The 23,677-nt window shown below is 39.0% G+C and overlaps 2 protein-coding genes across 2 annotated transcripts; both read right to left on the bottom strand.

Annotated features, from left to right (window-relative positions):
• Window positions 1-2,174: 2,174 nt before the first annotated feature.
• Window positions 2,175-9,336, bottom strand: rem1 (RAS (RAD and GEM)-like GTP-binding 1). Its single transcript, XM_047582009.1, has 5 exons — window positions 9,088-9,336; window positions 6,834-7,228; window positions 5,773-5,855; window positions 3,579-3,786; window positions 2,175-3,455 (listed from the first exon to the last, which is right to left on the bottom strand). The coding sequence occupies exons 2-5, from the start codon at window positions 7,192-7,194 to the stop codon at window positions 3,178-3,180; spliced, it is 930 nt and encodes a 309-aa protein (XP_047437965.1). The 5' UTR covers window positions 7,195-7,228; window positions 9,088-9,336; the 3' UTR covers window positions 2,175-3,177.
• Window positions 9,337-17,349: 8,013 nt separating this feature from the next.
• Window positions 17,350-23,257, bottom strand: pnp4a (purine nucleoside phosphorylase 4a). The gene is made up of 7 exons (XM_047583094.1): window positions 23,151-23,257; window positions 21,029-21,192; window positions 20,405-20,508; window positions 19,480-19,655; window positions 19,146-19,336; window positions 18,113-18,192; window positions 17,350-17,905 (listed from the first exon to the last, which is right to left on the bottom strand). The coding sequence occupies exons 1-7, from the start codon at window positions 23,255-23,257 to the stop codon at window positions 17,750-17,752; spliced, it is 978 nt and encodes a 325-aa protein (XP_047439050.1). The 3' UTR covers window positions 17,350-17,749.
• Between the last annotated feature and the right edge of the window lie 420 nt (window positions 23,258-23,677).

Here is a 23,677-nt window from a genome sequence, read left to right as displayed (position 1 = left end):
TGATGGGAGAGAATAAAAACTCTTGTACGTACTTCCCATTAGCACACATTTAGCACTTGGAGTGGCATCTTCTTTCATTTGCGCATTACCTGAATTACTTTCATAGAAACTTACAATTTCCACATTTCCAGGTAATTGCAGGTGCTTTTACCTCAAGTTTAACAGACAGATTAGACACCGAACGCAGGGAACAAATTACATTGGTAGCCCAGAGGTAAGATGCAAACATGTTAAACAACGTGTAGTATGAAAGCATAAAGGTACAAATAAATAAAGATAAATAAAAAAAATTAAGTGGCAATGAAACACAACAGGGGGCAGAAGCTCCACCATACGAGCAGTTATTGTAGAAATCAGTTTGATTTGTTTTTACACCTCAGACCAAGAGAGGAAACTCAGAGGAGGGATTTTTCTATGTTTCTATACGCAACAGATTCAAGGAGCTGCACTCACAGCTCTGAGTCTCTGGTCCTCCTCCACTGAGAGGATGTTTACACATCACTCTCAGTGTGTGTGTGTGTGTGTGTGTGTGTGTGTGTGTGTGTGCGTGCGTGCGTGTGTGTGTGTGTCATCCGGGTTGAGCAGAGTCATGCATTCTTTCCATTACCCTCATCAAATCAATGTTCAACACTCCTCCTCCATCTACTGTCCTTTACAACCACAGAGTGTGCGTCGGCTTAAATGTGTCACCGAAAACGCCCGATCAATAAACAGATAGGATATCTGATCAGCGAAAACTGGGACAACCCGTCTGCCTGATGTTGGCTCCCAGATAAACTGATGCCGATTTGAACCATGTCTGGGGCTATTTCGCGGCAGCTCGGCTGCCTCTCCGCTCACTCCTCTGAAAGGATCGGTTTCCTGATCCTGCCACGATGCCCTGACATTTGACATTCCTGTTGTCCGCAAGAGGAGCAGTAAAAAAATGTTTACTCGGTCGCACCATCGTCAGACCAAGTGTGAAGTTGTGTTAAGGAGAAAGTATTTGCACACAAAAAACAATGACCTACAAGTATGAAAGTTAACATCGGCCTTGATTTTAGTTCATAGTTCGTAGAAACAGATTCCTAGAGCTGCTTTTTATGGCTCTTAACATCAGGTTTGTCAGTTGCAGATGTTGTGGGTTCAGGTTCAGTTTGCAGCCTGAGAGGCCAGACTCAGGGCAGGAGAGGGGCCCAATAAAAGAGAGAGGCTGCTGCTGCTCTGCCTGTTTTCTGTCAACTACACAGAGGTGTCAGCGTGCAGTTGTGTCGCCATGACGACCGTAAACAACATCTACTTGGAAGGTGGCTGACCACATGTCACCATGGCAACGCTAAACATCCAGGAGTGTGTTTGTGTGAAGTGGGAACACAGAGGTGTTGGTCCGTGCAGCGCCTGCAGGAAAAACAGATTACAACTAAAAAAAAAAAATAAAGCACACAAGAATATTAAATTAATAATGCAAAATGAAATAAAAACAGGTTTATGTAAATCAATATATGCAAATTTAATTAATCCATATATATATAGTAACATTTTTCATATTTTTTTATATTAACGGACATTTGACTGAAAGACCCTTAATTACTGTTTCCACAACTGTCAAGTTTATCGTTGTCATTTTTTTTTTTAACAGACCAAAATTAACAAAAGTCCGATTTTTTCACAAATGCAACTAGTTGTCAGATCTGATTTATTTTTCAAGTTGCAGCTGGTTTTATCCAGCTATATAAGATATATATGACTATATTTGTCGGAACTCTGGTCCTGAATGGATATCACCTGATGATGACGATGCAGCTAGTTTGGGATATACTAACACTAACATTAGCAGCTCAGAACGTAATTTAACGTATTCATTGCTATAAATCTGTGTACAGCTCTTTAACATCTGCAGAAATCCAGACTGACAGCGTTACTGTGCCTTTAGTCTATAGGTGTGGGCCGAGTGAAATATTAGCTTTAAATACTGAAAACAAAAACAAATGATGAGTGATTAAATATTCAAATTAAATCCATATTGACAGTGTTTTTAAGTATTTAGCCCTTTGGATGTTTTCCCCCTTTTGTTGCTTTTAAAAATGGAATCAGTGGTCAATTTTTGAGAATTTATAAAAACAGGCTGAAAACAGATTTCTACACAGGAAAGTCGATAAATTCAAATCAAATACATTGTAAAATACATTATTGCAGTAGAAGCAGCGTCTAGTCGGATGTCCACAAATTTCTAAGTGTCTTTGCGTGGAGAGTCTCTCACGTCTAAGCTGCTGAAGCTTTTAACTCTTTAACAGCAGTCACTGGTGTCCTCCGCTACGAGTCTCCTTGCACATCCTTACCGCTCGGTTTGTGAGGACGGCATACTTTAGGCAGATTGTGCTTTGTTTATTCTACTTCCTAATAACGGATTTAACTGAAATCCAGGGAAATCCCCCGATTTACACTTTTCAATAAACTTTTGTCGGAGCTCTGCTCTTTTTGTCTCATCGTGTTATTGTAGCCAGGAATATAGATTAACAGTCACCACCAGCACCAACTGGTTGGATCTCCAGTCACTTAACGCGGCGTGAATACTTATATTTTTCCATTCATTGACTTGAATACATTGATTCCACTTACAAAAGCAGTAAGAAAGGGAACAAATCCAAGGACTTTTTGTAGGGCGTTGTTTGCTACAGTGGTGGTCTCCCGTGAAATAGGATTTTGAGATGATTGTTCCTTTAAGACTTTTTTTTATTCTGCGCAGCGCTGAACTGAAAACAGCAGAAGCTTAAGGGAAACAGCACAGTGGTCTCAATGGAAACTATAGCGCGTCTTTCATAATGGAGAATATAAGATCGGTTCTAACACGCGCACACACGCACACACACTCACACACACACACACTGATCACTGGACACTCATTCGCCCTTTAACCCTGCAGTGGAAATCCTTTACAGTCGTCTGGTTTCTTTATGCTTTGGTCATCTGAAGGAAAAGTCAATAAAATGCTGAAACCAAAAAGTCAAACAAGGAAATGAGCTGATCACAGTCGGTGTGTTATCAGTCTGCTAACTCGCCGCTGATTGTTTTTGTCTGAGGCTGTCAGCTCGCATAGAGTGAGAAAACAAACAAACAAAAAAAAAAAACTGCAAACATCGTAGTCCAATGAGTTGGAAAAAAAAAAAAAAAAAAAAAGGTCCTGCTGGGCTCTCGTCTTCACAGCACGGCCAGGTCGTGGCAGCTCTTGGACCTCACTTTGACCGCCATGCGCTGGTTGTTGCGTGCCACCAGCCGGTCCAGGAAGCGCCGGGCCTTCTGGGTAATGCCCTCTTTGCGTTTGTAGATGGAGTGTCTCCGCTGCACGGCCTTGTCGCCGTCCCGACGGAGGCGGATCTGACGGATTACGCCCTCGAACAGCTCGGCCACGTTGTGCTGCAGAGACGCTGACGTTTCAATGAACTTACAGTCGAAGACCACGGCGCACGCTCGGCCCTCTGAGGGGAAAGCAACGCCAAAAGAATGAGGTTAACTCTTACAGTGACGTCAGGCGATCGTTACCCACTAGCATTTTGTTGTATATGCCGATGTATGTTCCCCACTTTGACGTTTGACCCCACCTTCCACTGCCACTTCTCTGGACCGGACCAAGTCGCTCTTGTTTCCCACAAGGATGATGGGAAGGTTTTCAGACTGGCGGGCGCGTCGTAGCGTGATGCGAAGCTCAGCGGCAGATTCGAAGCTGGAGCGGTCAGTGACAGAGTAGACAATGACGTAAGCGCTCCCCACCTTCAGACAGTCGTCATGAGAGGATTCTCCCTCCCCCTCCTGACAGGAAACATAAACACAGAGATTACATTCATTCTCGACATGCCTTCTTGAAATTACTGATTGTAAGTTTGTTCTCCGTAAGTGGACAAACAAAAGTGGTTTATTTCCACTCGGAATCAATATCAGAATCAGTATCGTCTTTGTTGCCATGTATGTTCGCTCATACGAGGAATGTTTTAGAGGCCTTGAGGGCCATCTGTGGCCCTGGTTTTGGTCGTGTGTCTCACATTCTTGGCGCTTGTTGGCCTCCCTATTGGCAGCCGTTCAGAGTGTGTTGGTGAGAGAGATCACCATGATTGGATTTTCAGCTTTGTGCACAACCAGCACACAAGATGACTAAAGTAAACAAAACAATAAAGTGCAAAGGGCATAAAAGTGGCTGTTTTTTTAAATTTTCTTTTCATTCTGATGGTCCAGAATGAAAAAAAAAGCAGGGCCCCTGCACATTTGAAAATTCAGAATACAATACTTTTTCCAGATCTTCCAGAGACTTCTCATTAAAAAACGTATAATGGAAATTAATTATGGAATTAATCATTTCTTTTCATTATTCTGAATATATATGCCAAATTAATTTCCAGAAGATTAAAGCTAGGTAATGTAGCTCATACAAATAAGTTAAGACCAAACCCAGATAAACTCAGTGCACTTTTTTTAAAATATATTTTTATTTATTTGCACATGAATCCTCCATCTATGATCATTTATGTAGCATTTTTGTTATGTAACATTTTTTTTTTCAATATGCATAATTTTATGGAAACATAAATAATTGTCCATACACTAGTTTTCATTTTCCACACTTTTCCAGACCTGGAAATTTCTAAAATCAAATTCCATACTTTTCCACACTTTCCCACTTGCGTAGGAACCCTGTCTTAGCTTCCCCTCCTCCCAGGTGACAGTAACTCTTCTAAATTCTCCCTTACAGTGAGGAATACAAACTACTGCGACCTGTCGGTGTGAAGGGCGACTTCCTTCATACTGCAGCTGCACAATATGTGTGCCAGCATGTTGCTGCCTGTGGTCTTTGTGATATGTTTAAGTGCAACTATATTGCTCAAACACAACTAGATGTTGCTCTTTCATGTTGGTTTGGTGTGTCCTGACATTAACACACAACAGCCTCATGGTAGATGTCCATGTTATTTTTTAAGGACACAATGACTGCCACATGAAGATAACAACTGGCCAACAAACATAAAGGCTACAGCATACACTTGATGTGCATAAAGTAGCAAACACCTCATCATTATGCTAACTAGGAGCAGCTAACATGTTGTCCACATGATGCCCCTTCTCTTTAAATGTAACGTTTCATAACCAGAATGCACAGGAGACAATGAATAGGAGTGGACATTTTCTGTTGTGTTGCTCCTGTGGCCGTATTTTCTGTTTGGATACTATTAACGTAAACAGATCACTTCCTGCTGCTGACACACAATAAAAGCTGTCTTTGGGGAAACACTGGAAGACGTTTGTTTCTCACAGATGTTAGTGACTCCTCTGGACCTTCTAGTTTTTGTTTCCTTCCTTCAGCGCTGAGTAAATGCATTCTTGTAATGCACTGTTTTAAAAAGTTTATAATAATACAACTCCCACACAGTACCAAAATAAGTTTGTGGTACTGCTCTGCACTATAATACATTGTTTTGCATAAAGTTTAAACAACTGAAAGTTAGTATGTTTCTCCAGGATAATGGTATTAAGTGACCTCGTAACAGGCTTGTGTTCTCCAGTTCACAAAATATACTTATATATTACTTTAATATTACTTTAAACATAACAATGAAATTAATTATTTGGTTTTCATATTATGATGAAAACATTTTCAATTATGCAACGGCCAAAATGTAAAAATACCAGTTGTTTTTCTTTTGTGGATCTGACTCCGAAATCTATGTTGTTTGAAATCCTACACCATAAAAACATCATGATCACACACACACTAACCACACACACACACGCACACACACACTGTACCAGTCTGTCATTCTCCCAGGTATCCATGACAACGAGTGTGCTTTCCTCTCCATCTACTGTCAGTGTCCGCTCGTACGTGTCCACTGTAACAAACGGTAAATACAAACCATTAGCAACGAGGCAAATTAATCAGCAAACATGATAACGTCTGAGGCTGCACTCAAGAGATCAGTCATCATGATGCTAACATGCTAACAGTGATACCACCAACGCTGCTAATCAGCACAAAACAGAAGGACAGCTTTAAATGCATTAATCAGAATAAAAGCACTGAGATAGATAGATAGATAGATAGATAGATAGATAGATAGATAGATAGATAGATAGATAGATAGATAGATAGATAGATAGATAGATAGATAGATAGATAGATAGAACAAAAAACAAAAAAAAATTCCCCACATTGCTGTGGTGGCCAAAACAAATAAACAGTAATAAATCACAGCGGCCCTTTATGACTGTGGTAAAAATAGGCTACACAACAATATGACAAACCACAGAGACAACCCAAACTGAACTTAAAACTCAAACACAAACAACTAAATGACAAGAAAAATACAACAACAACAAAAAAAAATGTGTAAAATCAGACAAAGAGTCCAGTCGACCTGAAAAGTGACATCAGACAGGCTGTGCAGCTCACACCATGTCAGACTATCACTGGGTCAATACAGACTGCCAATCATGGCCTCAGGCCAATCAACACAGGACACAAGAGCTGATCAATGATGTTAGGTCAGTCAAGGTTGGGGTGTCACAACAAAGTTAGAAACTATGCTCTGCTCAGAATTAAAGATCTTTTGGACTCAGTTTTATAAACATAGAATTCATTTTAAACATATCTTGGCGCTTCTTTCACTAAAAGTTATGAAATCAGCACTTTTCTTCTAGCAGTTCTTGTGCATTCATTACGTCCACTTCCTGTCTGACACTAAATCTGTATTTTGCTGGGAAAGATTCTATAAGGACCGACAGAAACCAGAGTAGAGAAACATTTACAGAAAGTAACTACTCTGTGACTGTTAAGAGAAGTTAATAAAAGCCACATCAAGTGTCCCCACCTCCAGGTTGCTCATCTTTTTCTGTGATTCCAGCAAAGATTCCTGCGAGGCTGGTCTTTCCAACGCCGTGGTCGCCAAGCAACACGACTCTGTAAACACAGTCCGAGTCGCTCTGGGAGTCGTCATCCGAATCTGAACTCCAATGGGCAAGGTAGTGGAGGGACTTGTCCCCGGGGTGGTAGGACGCCGACTGTCCTAGAGGAAGGTGGCTGCGCTGGGGACGGGGCTGGTCCGGGTCGGTCTGGGTGCTACGGGGGATCGTAGTGTCCCGGGTCCAGGACGGGTGCTGGTACAGGGGAGGAATCGGCGTGCTGCCTCTTCGCCGCAGGGGCTCCTTCTCTCTCTGAGTGTTGAGGGTCATGTTGCTATGGTAACAGCATCAGGGCAGGATGGGCCTGAGCGAGGAAACAGGGGGATTCAAGTTTGAGATGAAGTCTGTCTTTAGTAGGTTTAAGACTTTTTATAAATGTATTGCACTGATGTGGAAACATACTCCAGAACTGGGCAACATTACAGACACGTCAAACTTTGAGTTAGTGGAGCAGCGTATTAAGTGTGACATTGCACACAGGAAGGTCATTATTTTTCTATCTGTGAATGCAGTAATATTTTTGATGACGCTGTGGTTTTGGCAAGGACTCACTTGTAAAAGAGATAATGCAGCTCCAAAGACCTCCTAGTTAAATAAAACAACAGTATTTCCAATGGAAAGCAGCTATGATCTTAGCGTTTCCTGCCTGGGTTCATATGGTGACCTCCACACTCTGTGTCCAATGGGATTTTAGCTACAATGGCTGAGGAAGCTACAGCTGCAAAAATTTTACAAAATTAAAGCATTATTCTATTTTATCGTATTTGGCAAATCTCCATTACTTGGTAGCTCAAATCTGACTTGAGTAAAAATATCTATTATGACTTTTTAAAAGATGCAAATTGATCTTTAACACAGGATACTGGAATGAATTGCCAGTTTCACTGTTTGAACCCGTAGCATTTAGCAGAAGTGAGCCCAATTGTTTTAGTAGTACAATACATCCAGGCCAAAAAAACTTAAACAAATTCATAAAAACAATAACAATATATGGACATTTGTATTCCTTCATTAATCCTCATTTAACCACCTTAGTCTGAACAGGCTTGTCCAGTCTGAAGGAATTTTCTACCTAATTGAGATGAGTAGCGTAAACATGTGATATTCTGTTCAGCTAGTAAATAATAGCTCCTAATAACCACGTAAACATGTGAGCTGATAGGTTCTCCCTGGTTGGAATAAACACATTCTTTCTGAGCATGTTTGCCCCATGTGGGGTAAACATCAGGTGATAAGTTGGGGACGGAAGCATGAACGTAGCAAAACAACCCGATGCCTAAACAAATGTGAATAAAGTTGCTTTGGGGGCATTTAAACATACATATGTTATCAGGTCATTGTATCTGGTCTCCTTGTAAACAGCTGAGTTTGAATCTGAGAGATTCCAGCCAGGTTGAAGAAATACGACACAGTGAATGCACACACTTTTCTGGTTCACGCATTACAGCAGTTGCTTAACTTAGAAAGCATTACTCAGATACACTAAGAAACACAGAGATCAGAATTAGTTGAGGTGACTTAAAATTATCCAAAAAATTATTGAGCAGACATATAATTTTGGAAATTATCATTTCTTAGTTGGAACAAAATGGACCAATGATCAGACCTCCTACAATGAATAATTTAGATGTCTGAATGTGCCAAGTGTGGCAGTCAGTGATGGTCAGGGCCAGTGAAACCAGGTGAGAGCTCCATGACAGTACAAAAAATCATCACTCCTTAAAAATCACTGGTAATTTAATATAAAAAATGTGGGTAATTGCTCTATAACAGAAGCACACCAGACAGCCCTGAGGTCAAATGTCATGATAAATGGCCGCCTATTAGCTCACAGGAGGTAATAGAATATATACCTTTCTTTTAGTTGAAGTGAAAACAATCAAAGAGCAATCCTACAAAAATCTCAAAATTACTCTTTACATCAGAAATATCCATAAGAACGACATACAGATTTACTAAAAGAGAATTATGCCCGTCTTATTACTTTCTAAGTACTTTCTAATTTCTTATGTGAATCATCTGACACTGATCAAACTAATTTCTTTCGGGACATTTCACAGGTGAGACATAACAATTATGTGTGAAAACAAGAATCTTCACTCTTGATTTCTTGGTAAGCAGCAGCTAAACAGAAACCGACATGCAATAGATAGACAGACTTACCTTGCACCCCATGCACAGTCTTTCTCCGTCCAGCCTCAGTAAACAACAGAACTGAGCTGAACCCTGTCTCTCTGTCTCTGTCGGTGTAATAGTACCCCGGTGCCACAGTAACCGGCTGGAAAAAAAAAAGTTCCACAACAGCGTTAAAAATTCAGCAGTGGAATCACAGTTATCTGCCTCCCTCTGTGTGTGTGTGTGTGTGTGTCAGAGCGACAGCAGAGGAGAAACAGATATCTGAGGAGGCTATGTGTATGCGTGTGCGCGTGCGTGCATGCTTGTGTGTGAGTTTTATCAGCGTGGAGGGTGAGCTGTTTTTTTCGGAAACATTTTGGTCACTTCCTGTTCAACTTAAAAGACGTAGTTTGTCTTAATGAAAGCCCAATTTACATATGACATGTGAGCATGTACTGTTAACTGTAAATATCACACAAAAATAAATACATAAATCAACAGACAGCTAATTCACTTGAATGCTCAGTGAAAGGAAATGTTTCTTTTAAATTATGTGTATATGGAGATATATTACATACATATCATTGATGGCTAGTAAAGAAAATGCTTCCATGCAAACCAGCTGGCTAATAATTTACTTGCTTGCTAAATTATTAAGATACAAACTAATTAAACTAACTAACAAGCTAGCTGTTACTTGTTTATTTCATGCTAGCTGATTTGGACCCATTACAGCCAAACCACTTAACCTTATATATTAGTATAATTTAAAAATAAAACGAAAACTCCAAATGATTAGATCTATCAAGAGTTGAGAAATGTAATGGATAAAAAAACAAAAAAACATCAGTTTATTAAGCTAAAAACTGACCAGATTACAATGATAGCTAACATATCAGTTAACAGTTTAGCTAATGAAGAACCACTTAAAAGCAAGTAACACTATTACAACAACAGCAATTTACTGACTGGTGTTAACTAGTAGTTTACTTACTGGTTTACTTACTTCACCTTCTAGCTAAAGCATTAAGATACATAGGCTACTAGCTAACTAACTGCTTAGTGGGGAGAATCCTTGTTGTTTTCCGAATTAGCAGACAATGGACCAGTTTTTAATTTTACACATTGGAAAAAATAAACACTAGCTTGATGATGATGAAATATTTTTACCAGCTAGAAACTCAAATGACAATGGACTGATTTTAGCCAAGCCACTTTATAATGTATTCTATACATTTAAAACCAATATCACGACACAAGATAGCTAGCTAGGTAGCTATTGAATAGAAATACCAGTTTCCTACCTACATTATTGGTAGTTATTGATTTTGATATGCTGAAATTGTTCCTTTTACATATGAGATAGCTGAACAGGATACCAACTTATCATCAAGCCGAGTCCAGGTTATTTACTAGTTATTGGACTGGCAATGACCAACCTATAAACTGAAAATGGACAAGTTTTAGCCAAGTCACTCTATAATTGTGACAAGTTCGTACAAGTTTCTGGTCATTAACAGAAACTAGCAAAGCAAGATTCTGATGGACAAAAATACACATATTATTAACTTTATTACTACTTTTCTCGTATCTTAATTAGGTCAACATGAGCAGTTTACCAACTACCTGGTAGCTTACTGATTAAGTTACTATGAACTAGCTAGGTGATGAAGATACTTTAGCTGTCAATGGACCAGTTTTAGTCAGGAAACTATTTACTAATGGTATAACTTTAAAAACAAATCCAAGACACCAGACAACCAGCTAGTCAAAAAAATAAAACACCAACTAGCTAGCTAATAGCTAGCTAATAAAGATGATTAAATAGCACATTATTAACTGGTAATTTAACTGCTGCCTTACTGATACAATGACACAGTTAGAAGCTAACTTATTATAACTGACCAGCTTACAATGACAAACCAATAAACGTATCAGCAATCAGTTTATCTAATGATAATCTGACATCTTAAGGTCAAGTAACACTATTAAATGTAACATTATCACTTTACTAACTAGCACAGTTAGTAAAAACACTAATTAACTGATTAAGATGTCTGGTCAATGTTAACAGGCAGTTTACTAACCATTCATTTATCTGCTTGTGTTTAAATTACCCTCAATTACTAGTTATAATGGACTAGTTACTAACCACTAGAAATAATTATTAGATAGTACTACTTGGTAATTAATATTAACTAATAAATGGTGCTAACTAGTTTTTGGTTAGTACTAGCTACTATTAACTAATAACTTGATATGTGATGAAGAACTAGTAACAAGCTATTGAAATGACACTGGACCAGTTTAAGTCGAATCACTTGTTAGGAACCCTTTTGTCAAAGATTTAAAAAAGGAGCACTGTCTAGATGATTAAGAAACACGTTTAATAACTGGCAATGAGTCCATCTGGGGAGCATGAATGTACTAGAAGTACAAGTGATGTAACCGAGTTTAAACTGTTGAACATAGCTGCCAAGTGCTCTAACAATATTTCAACTGACGCTATGCTGTAGGTCACATTACATTGTTTGATTTCTGTTTCTGTTAGAAAAGAAGGATGAACTGTTAAAATGATAGAGATAAAAATCATTCTCATATCTCATGATATCCACATTATTATCCAGTCTGTGAAAATTATACAGTTTTGCACTATTATAATAACCACTAATCACTTTTTGTTCAGTGACCTCTAATTTTGAACCAGTCTTTGGGTCTTTTAACCTTTATCAATCTTAACTTTTTATTTATTTTCTGACTGAAATGGATTTGCACAGTTTCACACACGTGCTGCGCTGAGACTATATAAGACCAGACACGACTTCCTCTGTGTCAGTGTGAGTGTCCTGACTGAAACTCAACACATCACAGATGTTTAGATTTTCATCCGCCCCCTCAGTTTGAAAGTTTAAATTTAAGAGGAGGAGCTTTCTCCAGCATCCTGCAAGTTTAAAATACAGTTAGTTAAGCACCACAGATGCCAATCCCCGATGAATAGTATCTTTATTAGTCAACCAGCTGCTTCGGTCCCTCTTTTTCAAACGGATATTACTGATGCTCAGAGGAACTTTACATGACAGTGTTTGCTGCTAATAAAATTAATTTCTTTTTACTCCACACAGTTTAAATAAAGATTAAAAATAATAAAAATAAGATACATAATTCCTAATATTAGAAAGAGGTAGACAAAAGCAGCCCCTCTTTCCTGTTTTATTTTATTTATTTAATTTGAGTTTGCCAATTAACTAAGCTCGCATTAATTTCATGACTAGTTTCAGTTCAGACTGTAAAAGGGTCTGTAATGCACCTGAAACCAATACGTAATCGCACAATAAAGTATAGAGGCTAATGCTTACAAATCCAAACTAACAGCATCATTATGAGAAATCATATAGAGGACATGGAAATAAAAATGGTTCAGTCCTACTTTGCATTGTGAGAGTGGTAGCATACAGTAAGATTAGGCCTAAAACTATTTTATACTTTCTCAATATGCAATGAAACAATCATTGATAGTCTACGAAATTTCTTACTTCTCCTGATTGATGATGACGGCCTATTGAAAAGAGAAATATTCATATCCATAAATCAAGTATAACAATTCATTTCTGTCTAATTCTGAACTCTTAAACCCTTTGTAAATGATTAAATAATTGCTGTAACAAGACAGTGAGAACACCAGCTGCTAATCTAGGAGAACTGAATAAAATATTTTGACTAAATCTAAAAATATCCAGCTAGAAATGCATACTAGATCATACGGAAATGATTATTATTATTTGGAATATGGACGCCTGCTGCCATCACATGGTCACAGAGGGAAATCTTCTACTGCAGTAGTACTGCAGTTCCTCACATCCTCCATGGACACTGAATACCAATAATGATTAATCACGTTATGTCAGCCAAAGAAACAGACACAGCTTAATTAAAACGTTCAAACATCAGTGAAACCGTAAACATTGAGATGAGCTAATTGTCATATCTTATATTTTACTGGAAACATGATTCAGCTTTTCAACTTAGATAACTTTTTAAAATTGTATTAAAAAACTATTTTAATAATTGTTTAAGCTTTTCATTTATCCTAATAATAACTTTTATTTAATGTTATGTGGCGCTGTGTTCATTGTAAATTTGGTGAATAAACAGATTCTGATCACTTAATAATTGAAGACTAGGAATTTTAGAAAACTAAATTTGAATTAAATTAAATTTGTTGCATTTATACAGTTTAATCCTGCATATATGATGCTACGAATATAAAATATAAAAGTACAACACTAGTACAGGACATTTTTCCTGCACTGTTGACTTTGTTTTTCACAGTGCATATGTAGATATATAGGGATATGTCTTTGAGAAGTCGATCAGACTTTATAGCTGATTCATTTATTTTTGTTTCTAAATCTGTGTCTCATCATGTTTCATCCCGTTGTCCCAGCTTCCACTGGAGGAGATGCCCAGAGAGGACAGTGAAAGCTGGGATCCGGCCGCTTCCTGAGAGCAGGCGTCATTGCTGTTATCCTCGTCGATGGGAGGAGTAACAACGGGAACAGCTGGAGGGAAGGAAATCCAGAAAACATGCATTCGTTTCAAAGGTACAAGATAATAATCAGTATCCAACATTTTAATATTATTATATTTAACATAACAGGAATTCATACTTACGTCTCAAAGTCCTTATTTTTTCACGTATAGCAGAAGTTCCAATAACAGTCCAGCAAGACACTTTGTTGTGGACAGCATTCAGTGCTGCAGGAGAGAAACAGACTCACGTAAGTCTTCACTACACGAGTTAGTCAAAATGATGCATGTATATTTTTGCAGTTTAGTCGAACCTCCAAACAGGAAAATTAAAGAAAGAAAGAAAGAAAGAAAGAAAGAAAGAAAGAAAGAAAGAAAGAAAGAAAGAAAGAAAAAGATGCTGTGAATCTTCCAGTTCCTGTTACTGACAGAAGGTGGAGCTGCCTTCACCATGACAACAACATGATATTAAACTTGTAAGAACTGCTACATGATTAACTTAAGGGTTTCATAAAAACCTGTAAATGTAAACATCATACCGCTACAGCCCCGTTCATTCCTCTCTACAGTCTTTACAGTCAAAGACAAAAGTCTAGAAATATAAAAGGAGGAACACTCGTGAACTTTTGATTTTGGTTCTCTATGGATTACTGATGAAATTGCTTTAGTAACGCACATCTTACATGGTCTAGCTTTTCAAATACGGCTGTTGTTGTCCTGACTGACATCTTTATTGACTCATTTTACCATGCTGTTGTTAGTTTTATCCAGTGCTTGCTCCTGTTTTAACACATGCTCTTGTTTTAATGAATCCTGTTCTTATTTGTAGTTCTTCACTGATTATTACATTGTGCGTCTGTCCATTTATGTGATGGGGTTGGTGGGAATTGGGGGGTGCAAGTGGGGCTATTTTGTAAAGCACTTTGGGTTATGTTTAGTTTGAATAGTGCTATACAAATAAAAACTAAACTGACAACAGCTCTTTTCTCATTAAGTCCTTCAAGCCCATGAAGGTAAACTTGACCTTCTGACTCAATCTCCTGTCTCCTATTTCAGTGCCTTGAGTTAATCTGACAGTTCAATTCCTTTCAGTCTTAGGACATTTGTCAAGTAGGATGGGTGTTGGGTGAGGGCTCAGACACAGGACTAATGATGAGTCCTGCGAAAGCAAGAACGAGGAAATGTGGAACATGACGTGGAACATGACGTGGAACATGACGTGGAGACATGACGTGGAACATGACGTGGAACATGACGTGGAACATGACGTGGAGACATGAGGCTAACATTAACGTAACGGAAAGGCAGGGCTATATATACACATGAGGACTGAGGGATGACAAGGCATAGGTGAGACGCATAGGGCAATCACAGCAGGTGAGACAAATTAACAATCAAGAGACAAGGGGGCACAAAACAGGAAACCCAGAAACTTAACAAAATAAAACAGGATACACAACATGACACAGACAGACATGACAAAACCACAAGGAGACAGGACAGACAGGAAACTAGATAACTTGACAAAATAAAACAGGGAACTTCAAAACATGATCACAAAATAAAAGACAGACATAGAACCTTGACAACATTAATCTCCAGCGATTCCACATCTACTATAACAAACTGCTTGGTTTTGTTTCATTGCTTCAGTTTGGGACGTCACTTGAACCCTGGGGTCTTGATGTGAGGACATTTAAAATTTAGTTTAAAAAAAAAACTACCTTTGTGTGGAAGACAAGCAGCCTCTGAAAGTCCTGGGTCTGATCCAGATTCTTCTCCGAGTTCCTCCTCTGGCTCTGGTCTAATTTGCTCTGTGGATTCTTCTCCAGATTCTGGATCATCTTCTATCTGGAGAAAGACTCGGTCCAGCATCTGGTCCAACAGCTGCCCGGCCTGGTCTGGCATGGTTCTGACAATCAGCAGGCGACGTGGTCGTCCTCCTGAGATCTCGAACTCTGTGAGATTTCTAAGGAACCAGAAAGGGAGTTTCAAAACTCTACCCCACGACATACACCGCCTGCCCCAATTTTCTGGCAACAAGTTATTTAATGCCTACTGATGCATAGGGTAGCTTCTCATTTCTTAAGCAACCATGTAGAAAGACAAATCGGGAGGTCGTGGAAAAGACGTTTGTTGGTAAGGAGATTGCAGAAACTACGAAAATTGGGTTAACCGTCCAATGAGTTATTAAAAACTGGATAATGAGCAACCATTGTCTTCAAGGAAGAATTGAGGTCAGAAAAAAATCCTGATTAATTGTGATTGTTTGGTGAAATGTTCCAGTCGTAGAAAAACTATTTCCAAACCAGTAACCAGATTGAAGTTATTTATCCAAGTCACTGTGCACTACTATTTCTTTTTCCTATTTCCCATTCCCATGAGTAAAAAGAGATTGTTGCTTTCTTCTTGTGGAAGTGACGTCACATATGTGACAAGTCACATTTTCATCACGAGGACAACTCACGTGTTAATACCACGGAGGGACACAAACATAAACAAAAGAGGGAGGAGACAGATGCGCGTTTTAATTAAATTGCTGCTTATAAGGCAGTTGTGGATATATTATTATTTTCATTATTATTGTTATTCACCTGTTTGCGTTGTGTTTGAGGACCCAGCAGAGGAGCAGCAGCACCATCAGAACCAGCAGCACAACCAGCAGGGACAAGACGAAGAGGTCAAAGCTCAGCTGATGGATCAGTGTCATGCTTGGAAAGCAGGAGGCAGCGATGTGCTCTGTTTCTTCACACTACACAACTGTTATAGGCCAAAAAGTAGATGGTCATTGAGGTTTATTTAAGGCATGTTTCATTCTTAGAAACAACTGTAGTGAAAACATGATGGTCTCTAGATATCAGTGTATCAATCTGAAATCTCAACATCTTCCATGACAAACGACAAACATTTGTTCATTGATTGTTTATCCAGGTCATGTGACTGGATGTAAAGTCGTGTCTTTACAACAATTTCCCACTAAATTCACATTATGTACAAGAGACATTTTCCTCTGTTTTCTTTGTTATGGACATAATGTTATAAAGCAGCTCTCAATTGCGTAGTACCTTAAGAGAGATACACACACCACAATTGAACAGATAAATAAAATAAATAATAAGAAGCTAAAAACAGACAGATATAAAAGTGATGGCAGCCATGAGATCTTTGCAACTAAGCCTCTGAGGAAACTTTCCATTTGACACATCTCTAAAACTAATGGACAGATTTCCATCAAGATGTCCTGCCCTTAGGAAACTTTGCATCTTTAGATAAACTGTGACTGTACTGTAAACCCATCTTGCGTCTGTAATAAACACTGCAGTCTGCAGAGTATTTTACTCGTCATCTGATTTAACAAACAATCTGAATCTACAGTTTACAGAGCAAAGTGTGGCATAAAACATTTTGTCTTTGAGCAGATTTAACGTACCTGCTTCTGATTCTGTCCTATCCTTCTTCAAGGGGGAAAAAAATGTTTTTCAGAAATGCTCAGAAACTTTTCAACCTGCATTCTTGAAAAAGTTGAAAGAAAACATTCTGTTCTTCATCCAGATACATTTTAATTGTTTAAATTTGAAATATTTAAGGTAAAATGTAAAATTAGGTAAAATAATCTTTTTTAAAAGGAATAGATAGATAGATAGATAGATAGATAGATAGATAGATAGATAGATAGATAGATAGATAGATAGATAGATAGATAGATAGATAGATAGATAGATAGATAATATAATATAATATAATGCCATATCCAATTTTAAAAACATAAACATGAACAGGATGTGTGGTAGCATATTTTAATCAGATTTAAATGGACCAGGAAGTCAGTAAATCCTTTACAAAATAAAACTCAACTCAATAATTCATCAGAAACAATGTACAAGGGAATAATATTTAAAAAACAAAACAAATAAAACAAATCGTAGACTCTTAGGTTTTTATATTAAAGCACCATTAAACAGTTATTGTTATATTATTATTTTTTTTGGTTCAATATCAAATATCACAAATGAATACTTACATTCCGATTTACCCTGATAGACAATTATTAGACACCATGATGATATAAATAACGTTTTACAGCAAAGATAAAAAATACAAGGATCAAAGAGGATGAAACAGGGAGGAGATCTGAAAATGGTTCTGAATACAACAATCACTTATGTACACAGTGTGCGTGTGTTCAAACAGCATTATTGGTGGGGGCGTTATTGTTATTGATCTCCATCCTGCTGACCAGCTCAGTCACCAGCTGCTGCACGGTGTGAGAACGCATTCGTCCGACCTCCAGGACGCCCTCATGGTTCACGCTCTCCGTGTCGTCGTAACTCTTCACCACCTGGTGCAAATCAATCAACACATCAGCTCATCACCTCAACCAGTCAGTGAACCAGTCGTTCAAACAATCACACATATTTCAACTTGACCTTTGCAGGTTTCCGTTGTATTAATCACTTAATCGGTTACTAGGTCTTGCAGATTTGATATTGGTCATAATCATCACATGAATCATCAACAGTCTGATCATGTGCCAGCTGTGTGTTACCTTGTTGGTGATCAGAGAGAGGCCGAAGACCCTCAGACCGCAGTGAGTTGCCACAACGACTTCAGGAGCCGTACTCATTCCTGAAAACAGACCAGCAGAGCTTCTTATAATAATACTCCAACTACTATAGTACTGTTTGATTATTGATTGTGTTACAAAATAATCCTCTATTACCAATTAGTGGCTATAGCTCAACACTTTGACACAGCGATCAGACTCAAATCCACCGGGCTGTTAGAAATAATATCACTGCTGCTTCTCACCCGAAGATGAACCCTTTACATTTAAACGAACCATTTATTTTTATCTCCTAGTAGCGCTGCTATGACTCAAGTGGACACAAGATGTGCCAAACGCACGTCCTCTTCCTCTGACGGCCACTTAAGGCCGGCTATAAAGCGGAGTCAATCCCTGTAGACCTCCATGTTAAAATGTCCATCTTCACAGGAAAAGTAAACATTTTTACAGCCTGGTACAAATAGATAGGTTTTGGCCAATAGATCATTTCTCCTATAATGTTAATTGACATCTGACAGTTACTCACAATTAAGGAACGTGGCCATTTTTAGAGGAAGAAATGTTGAATTATACACTGCACTTATTTTTTCCTCCGCATGATCCCTGTAGTTTTTATTTATATATTCATCCTTCTATTTTTGTAACTAAAATGAAACTTCTTTCAATACACCAGCATTATAAGCATTATACCATATTAACCACTAGAAACCATTCATGAAATATAATTATTTGAATTATTTGTACTCTAGTGTTTTAGTTTGTGCCACATCTCATCCACTAACATAGAGAGGGTGGAGCTTATCACATATATTACAGTCAGCCACCAGGCGGAGCTCTGCGTGCTTTTGCTTCACTTTTGAGGAACTGTCATGGCGTCCATTGATTCATGGATGGTTTATTTTCTTTTTACATGCAGACAATAGTAAGAATTAACTGAAGTGTGTCTGTACTGGACCCTACGTTGCCAGAGGCCACTTGCAGTAACCTCAGTCTTGTTTGTGTGTGAGAATCGTACCAACAGCATCCACTCCCAGCCGATGCATCAGTCTGGCCTCGGCGATGGTCTCAAAGTTTGGACCGCCGACCATGGCGTAAACGCCCTCCTGCATGAGGTTGCTCACCCCCAGCTGCTTGCCGATCTCCATTGCGAGGGAACGCAGGCCTTTGTCATAGCAACCAGACATGGCTGGGAAGCGTGGCCCAAACCTGTAAACCAGAAAAAAAAATTAACAACATGATGAACGACGGTACAATAAACAGAAACAATTACAACGCTTTAGAACACAAGCATGCCACATGACAGTATAACCACAATAAATGTCATAAATGAGGTGTAGTATCGGTGTTACTTGTCGTCGTTGGGTCCACATAGAGGGTTCAGACCGACCAGTCCGGGGAAGTTGATGTGGTCTTTGATGACCATGATGTCACCAGGCTGGAGGCCGTCAGCTAATGAGCCGGCAGCGTTCGTCACGATCACAGTCTCCACCCCCAACAGCTTGAAGACGCGCACTGGAAACGTCGTCTGATGGATAAAAAGACAACATTTGTAGAAAGAAGTCGCCTCCCGCTTAGGTTTGCTGTCATGGAAACTGTGGTTTGTCATGATTTTCTTCAGTACTTTGAAAACATTTTAGTTTCTAAAGATGACCGATGTGATTTACTGTATTTTCACCTTGAGTGTAAATGTGTCTTGTGTTCATTCTGCGGTTTTGCTGTAAATTGTGATGAAATGCCACCTAGGGGCAAGTCAGGTAGTGTCAGAGACACAGCGTTTGTGTGTGTGCGTGAGAAGCAAGTTCCAGTTATGCATGAATTTGGTCACATGCAGCCTTTTAACAGACTGCTCAATACCACTATTGTTTCCTTCTATGTAACAGAGACACACACGCACACATGCACGCACGCACGCACACAATAGTACAGGTTTGGTCTCATGCTGGGTGACTAAGCTTGTTCAATCAGCTCACTGTAAGTGTGTGTGTGTGTGTGCAGTGTGCACATGCACAAGTGTATTTGTATTTATTCCGGGTATTAACTATTTAGTTAATTAGTTGCACATTAGACAGTTCCTAATCAGTTTGTGTTTGTGGATATAACAAACACTGAATTGTGTGGGTTAATACTTTCAGACTTGGATTTAGGGTTAATAATTGTGTCTGGCTCAGCAGTTCAGGAAAGAATTCATTATTTAATGTTAGAACAGACATCTAAATGTGTGTGTGTGTGTGTGTGTGTGTGTGTGTGTGTGTGTGTGTGTGTATGTGTGCGTACCTTGAGCAGTGAGTGTCCTTCATACATGTGGAAGCGACCCTGCATGCAGACACACGTCTTCCCTTTCAGCTCCCCGAAAACAAGCCGGCCTGCATGACCCTGCACTGCAACAGACACACAAACATGTGCAGAGTGATGACTGCGATGAAGAACATCTATGGTTATGGTAATTACCACGCAAGCCTTTACAATTGGCTTGTTAAGCCTCAGTATAAAAAAGTTTCCTCTTGTTTCCTGACTTTGTGCTAAACTGGGCTAAAATGTCCCAACGGTTAATAATCATGAATGTTGTTCTGTTTCTTTGTGCCACACCACATAAATTAAGCCAGATTTTCAACCTGTAAAGGTCACCACCTGATCGGTCGGTCAGATTTCTAAACTGACCTGAATTTTTTTCTGGCAGGTCAGAAAGTTTGGTGGATTGTTGCTGAGTGTGACATCCACAAAAGTGCAGTAGTCTTAATTAATCTGTGTGGATTATAATTTGAATACATGAAAAATTAATCAATCAATGAAACTATTATAAAAGGTTTTGCACTTTTGAATCAATTGTCCTGAGACCTGAACGTGAGACCTATAACTGTGAGCTTTGACACGCAGAGCGAAGCAGTAACTCCACGGTACCTGTGCTCTGAGGGAAGCCTGGTATGTCAGAATAAGCGAAGGAGTCTTGACACTTGAGGGTGTCGGCGAGCATGCCCAGCCCGGACCCGCAGATGATGGCCACCTGAGGGCGGTGCCTCGTCTGAGACTTCAGCCAATCAGCTGTCTTCTGGTATTCATCATGACTACAGAGAAAAAAAGAAAAGACAGGAGGAAATTCTTCCGTAAATAATGTAATTTATATTAACGGAAGCAGAGTTATTGGGAAGATAACTCTGGTCACATGATGAGGCATGATCCGCATTGTCATCACGCTTCGCATTTCTTCATCTTATTAAGTGGATGATCACGCTTCCAATTCAGAGCACTCTGGGTCAGGTCCAAACCATTTATTTTTAACTAGACTAAACTAAAATGTTTTAAATGCTCCCCGGCGACTGGCTTTACTGGTCCAGCGCCAACTCCCACCATCATCCCTAACACCAAACAGCAGACAGGCTCAGCTTGTGGGGAGCTGGTGAAAACAGTGAAGCATTTAACAGAGGAAAGGCCAAATATTTCCCTTAAGGAGCCGGAAGAGACCAAGAACTGAGCTAAAAGGCAGTGAATTTTGGACCTGCATTCATCAGGTGGACAAACAATGCCTTCAATTGGAACACATGAGGACACAAGTCATGTATGCAAAATATTTGGCATTAAAGTGGTGCTAGGAAGTGTGAGTTGTGTATGATGATATGTCAGCATCCTGTAGGAAACACTTTTTTTTTTTTTTTTTTTGCCTGCATCAATTTGGTAAGCACAACAAACAAACCAAAACAAAGTGGTTATTGTGAGTTTAAAGAATATCTGGAATAAAAATGTCCAGTGAGTTGGGACAGGAAGTGTAGCAGACATCTTAAATAACCTCAGTGTTTGGTTTGGTTAGACGATTTAGTCGGTTCACCTGATCACCTGACCGCTCCATATTTATACGTCTCTAACTGTTTCACCGCAAAATTAATTACTGCTGGTTTAAGTGTATGAAGGCACAGAAATGATCAGCACATGACGCAGGAGAATGTAAAATAGACAAGTCACAAGCAAACTGATGTGATTGTTTGTCAGATATCTTGGCATGAATGATTTGTTTTATGAAGGGCTGGTTCAAGAGTTTGGAGAAACCAGGTCTTTAAATGAAAAGCATAACACACTCCAGATTAGCTTAGCATCAGTTATGTAGATCAGTGGAAATGTCCTTGGATGGTTTTATGGACTGTGACCATTGACTAGAGTCTCCACACTTCATGGTACAGACTAGGCTTTGTGGCAGTAATTACCAGTTCAAGTAAATCATGTAAATCATGTCACTTTTCGTAAAAAAACTCTTTCATTTCTTTATTGCACTTTAAATCATTCTGATAACTCGTGGCTGTAACAGCTCATTTACAACGATGCTTCTCTGATGGTTTTACACATTTTTCTTTCTGTAAAAATTTGAAATGATTATTTATTTCCTCTAAAATACTCATTTCTCTTTCACCACAGTCTCATTCTACTATTTAGTTTTTTAAACAGCTGTATTTTAAAAAGCAATTAAAAAGTCAACTTTTTTTTTTTAAAGAAGACTTTTTGCCACTCGTCCGAGTAGCTTGTTTTAGTTCTCATGGACTGGTGGAATGTTAAGGTTTAAACAGGAAACACTGTGGTATAACCCACACCTGTTCCTGAGGTTTCAACCTTGAGCCTCTGGCTGATCATAAACCATTAGAGCACCATTCATAGGGAAAAGTATCTACTGCAGCTGCCAATGGACAACAGTTTCTAAGGACATTCACAGACACATCTACAACTGATTCATAAATGACACTGTAACCTGCTGCAGTGATACACATTACTGCTGCAAAGTCTGTTTGGAACAACAAGAAAACTTCTGTGATTAACAAGAAATCAGAAAAATAAAAGACGGATTTGTTTCTTGGGAAATAATCAATGCTTTTATATTATATTTTCAGACTTTGGAAAAAGACACACAGCAGCAGAAACGTGCAACACTGAGAAACAACTTCAAGCCAATAAAAGTTTAGTAAACATTAAACCTTAAAGCCAGTTATAATCTAACACACCAGTTCAGCTTCAGACTAGACGCGAGGAAGACGTCTCTTACCTGATCTGCTCTTTGCTGTGCATGATGACAGATTTGCTCGTCTTAGTGTGTGTGAGTGTGTGTGTGTGTGTGTTGACAGTGAGACAGTGAGAGTGTGGCTGGCTCATGCTGACCGGCCTACATATTCGCCGGTCACATGCTCCTGATTGGTTAACAACTCCTCCATTCAGCAGCAGCAGCCAATGGCATCAGTGTTGCAGAAATGTGTGTGTGTGTGTGTGTAGTTTTTTTTTTTATTGTTGCTGCTCATGCACCCTTATTAGATTTACCTCAGTGTTAATTCCTGAATATTGAATGCACACAGACTCAGTTATGGCTCATATGTACAGTATGAGGCTGTATAGATGGAAAACGATTACACATATTTGTGTTTATTGTCGTACAGTGCAGCTAGCACGCCTTACACGGTACAGTCTGCCATGGGTGACCAGAACGGTGGGTAAACAAACACAAATCAGTGTCTCTTAGCCTGTATTTATGACATAGCATGTGTTTTTTTTATGCTGACATGTTTTAATCAAATAATT

The sequence above is a fragment of the Mugil cephalus genome, chromosome 4 (assembly GCF_022458985.1).
Source record: "Mugil cephalus isolate CIBA_MC_2020 chromosome 4, CIBA_Mcephalus_1.1, whole genome shotgun sequence".
NCBI lineage: Eukaryota > Metazoa > Chordata > Actinopteri > Mugiliformes > Mugilidae > Mugil > Mugil cephalus.
Note: the sequence above shows the minus strand (reverse complement) of the source record. Positions and strands in the feature narration are given on the sequence as shown.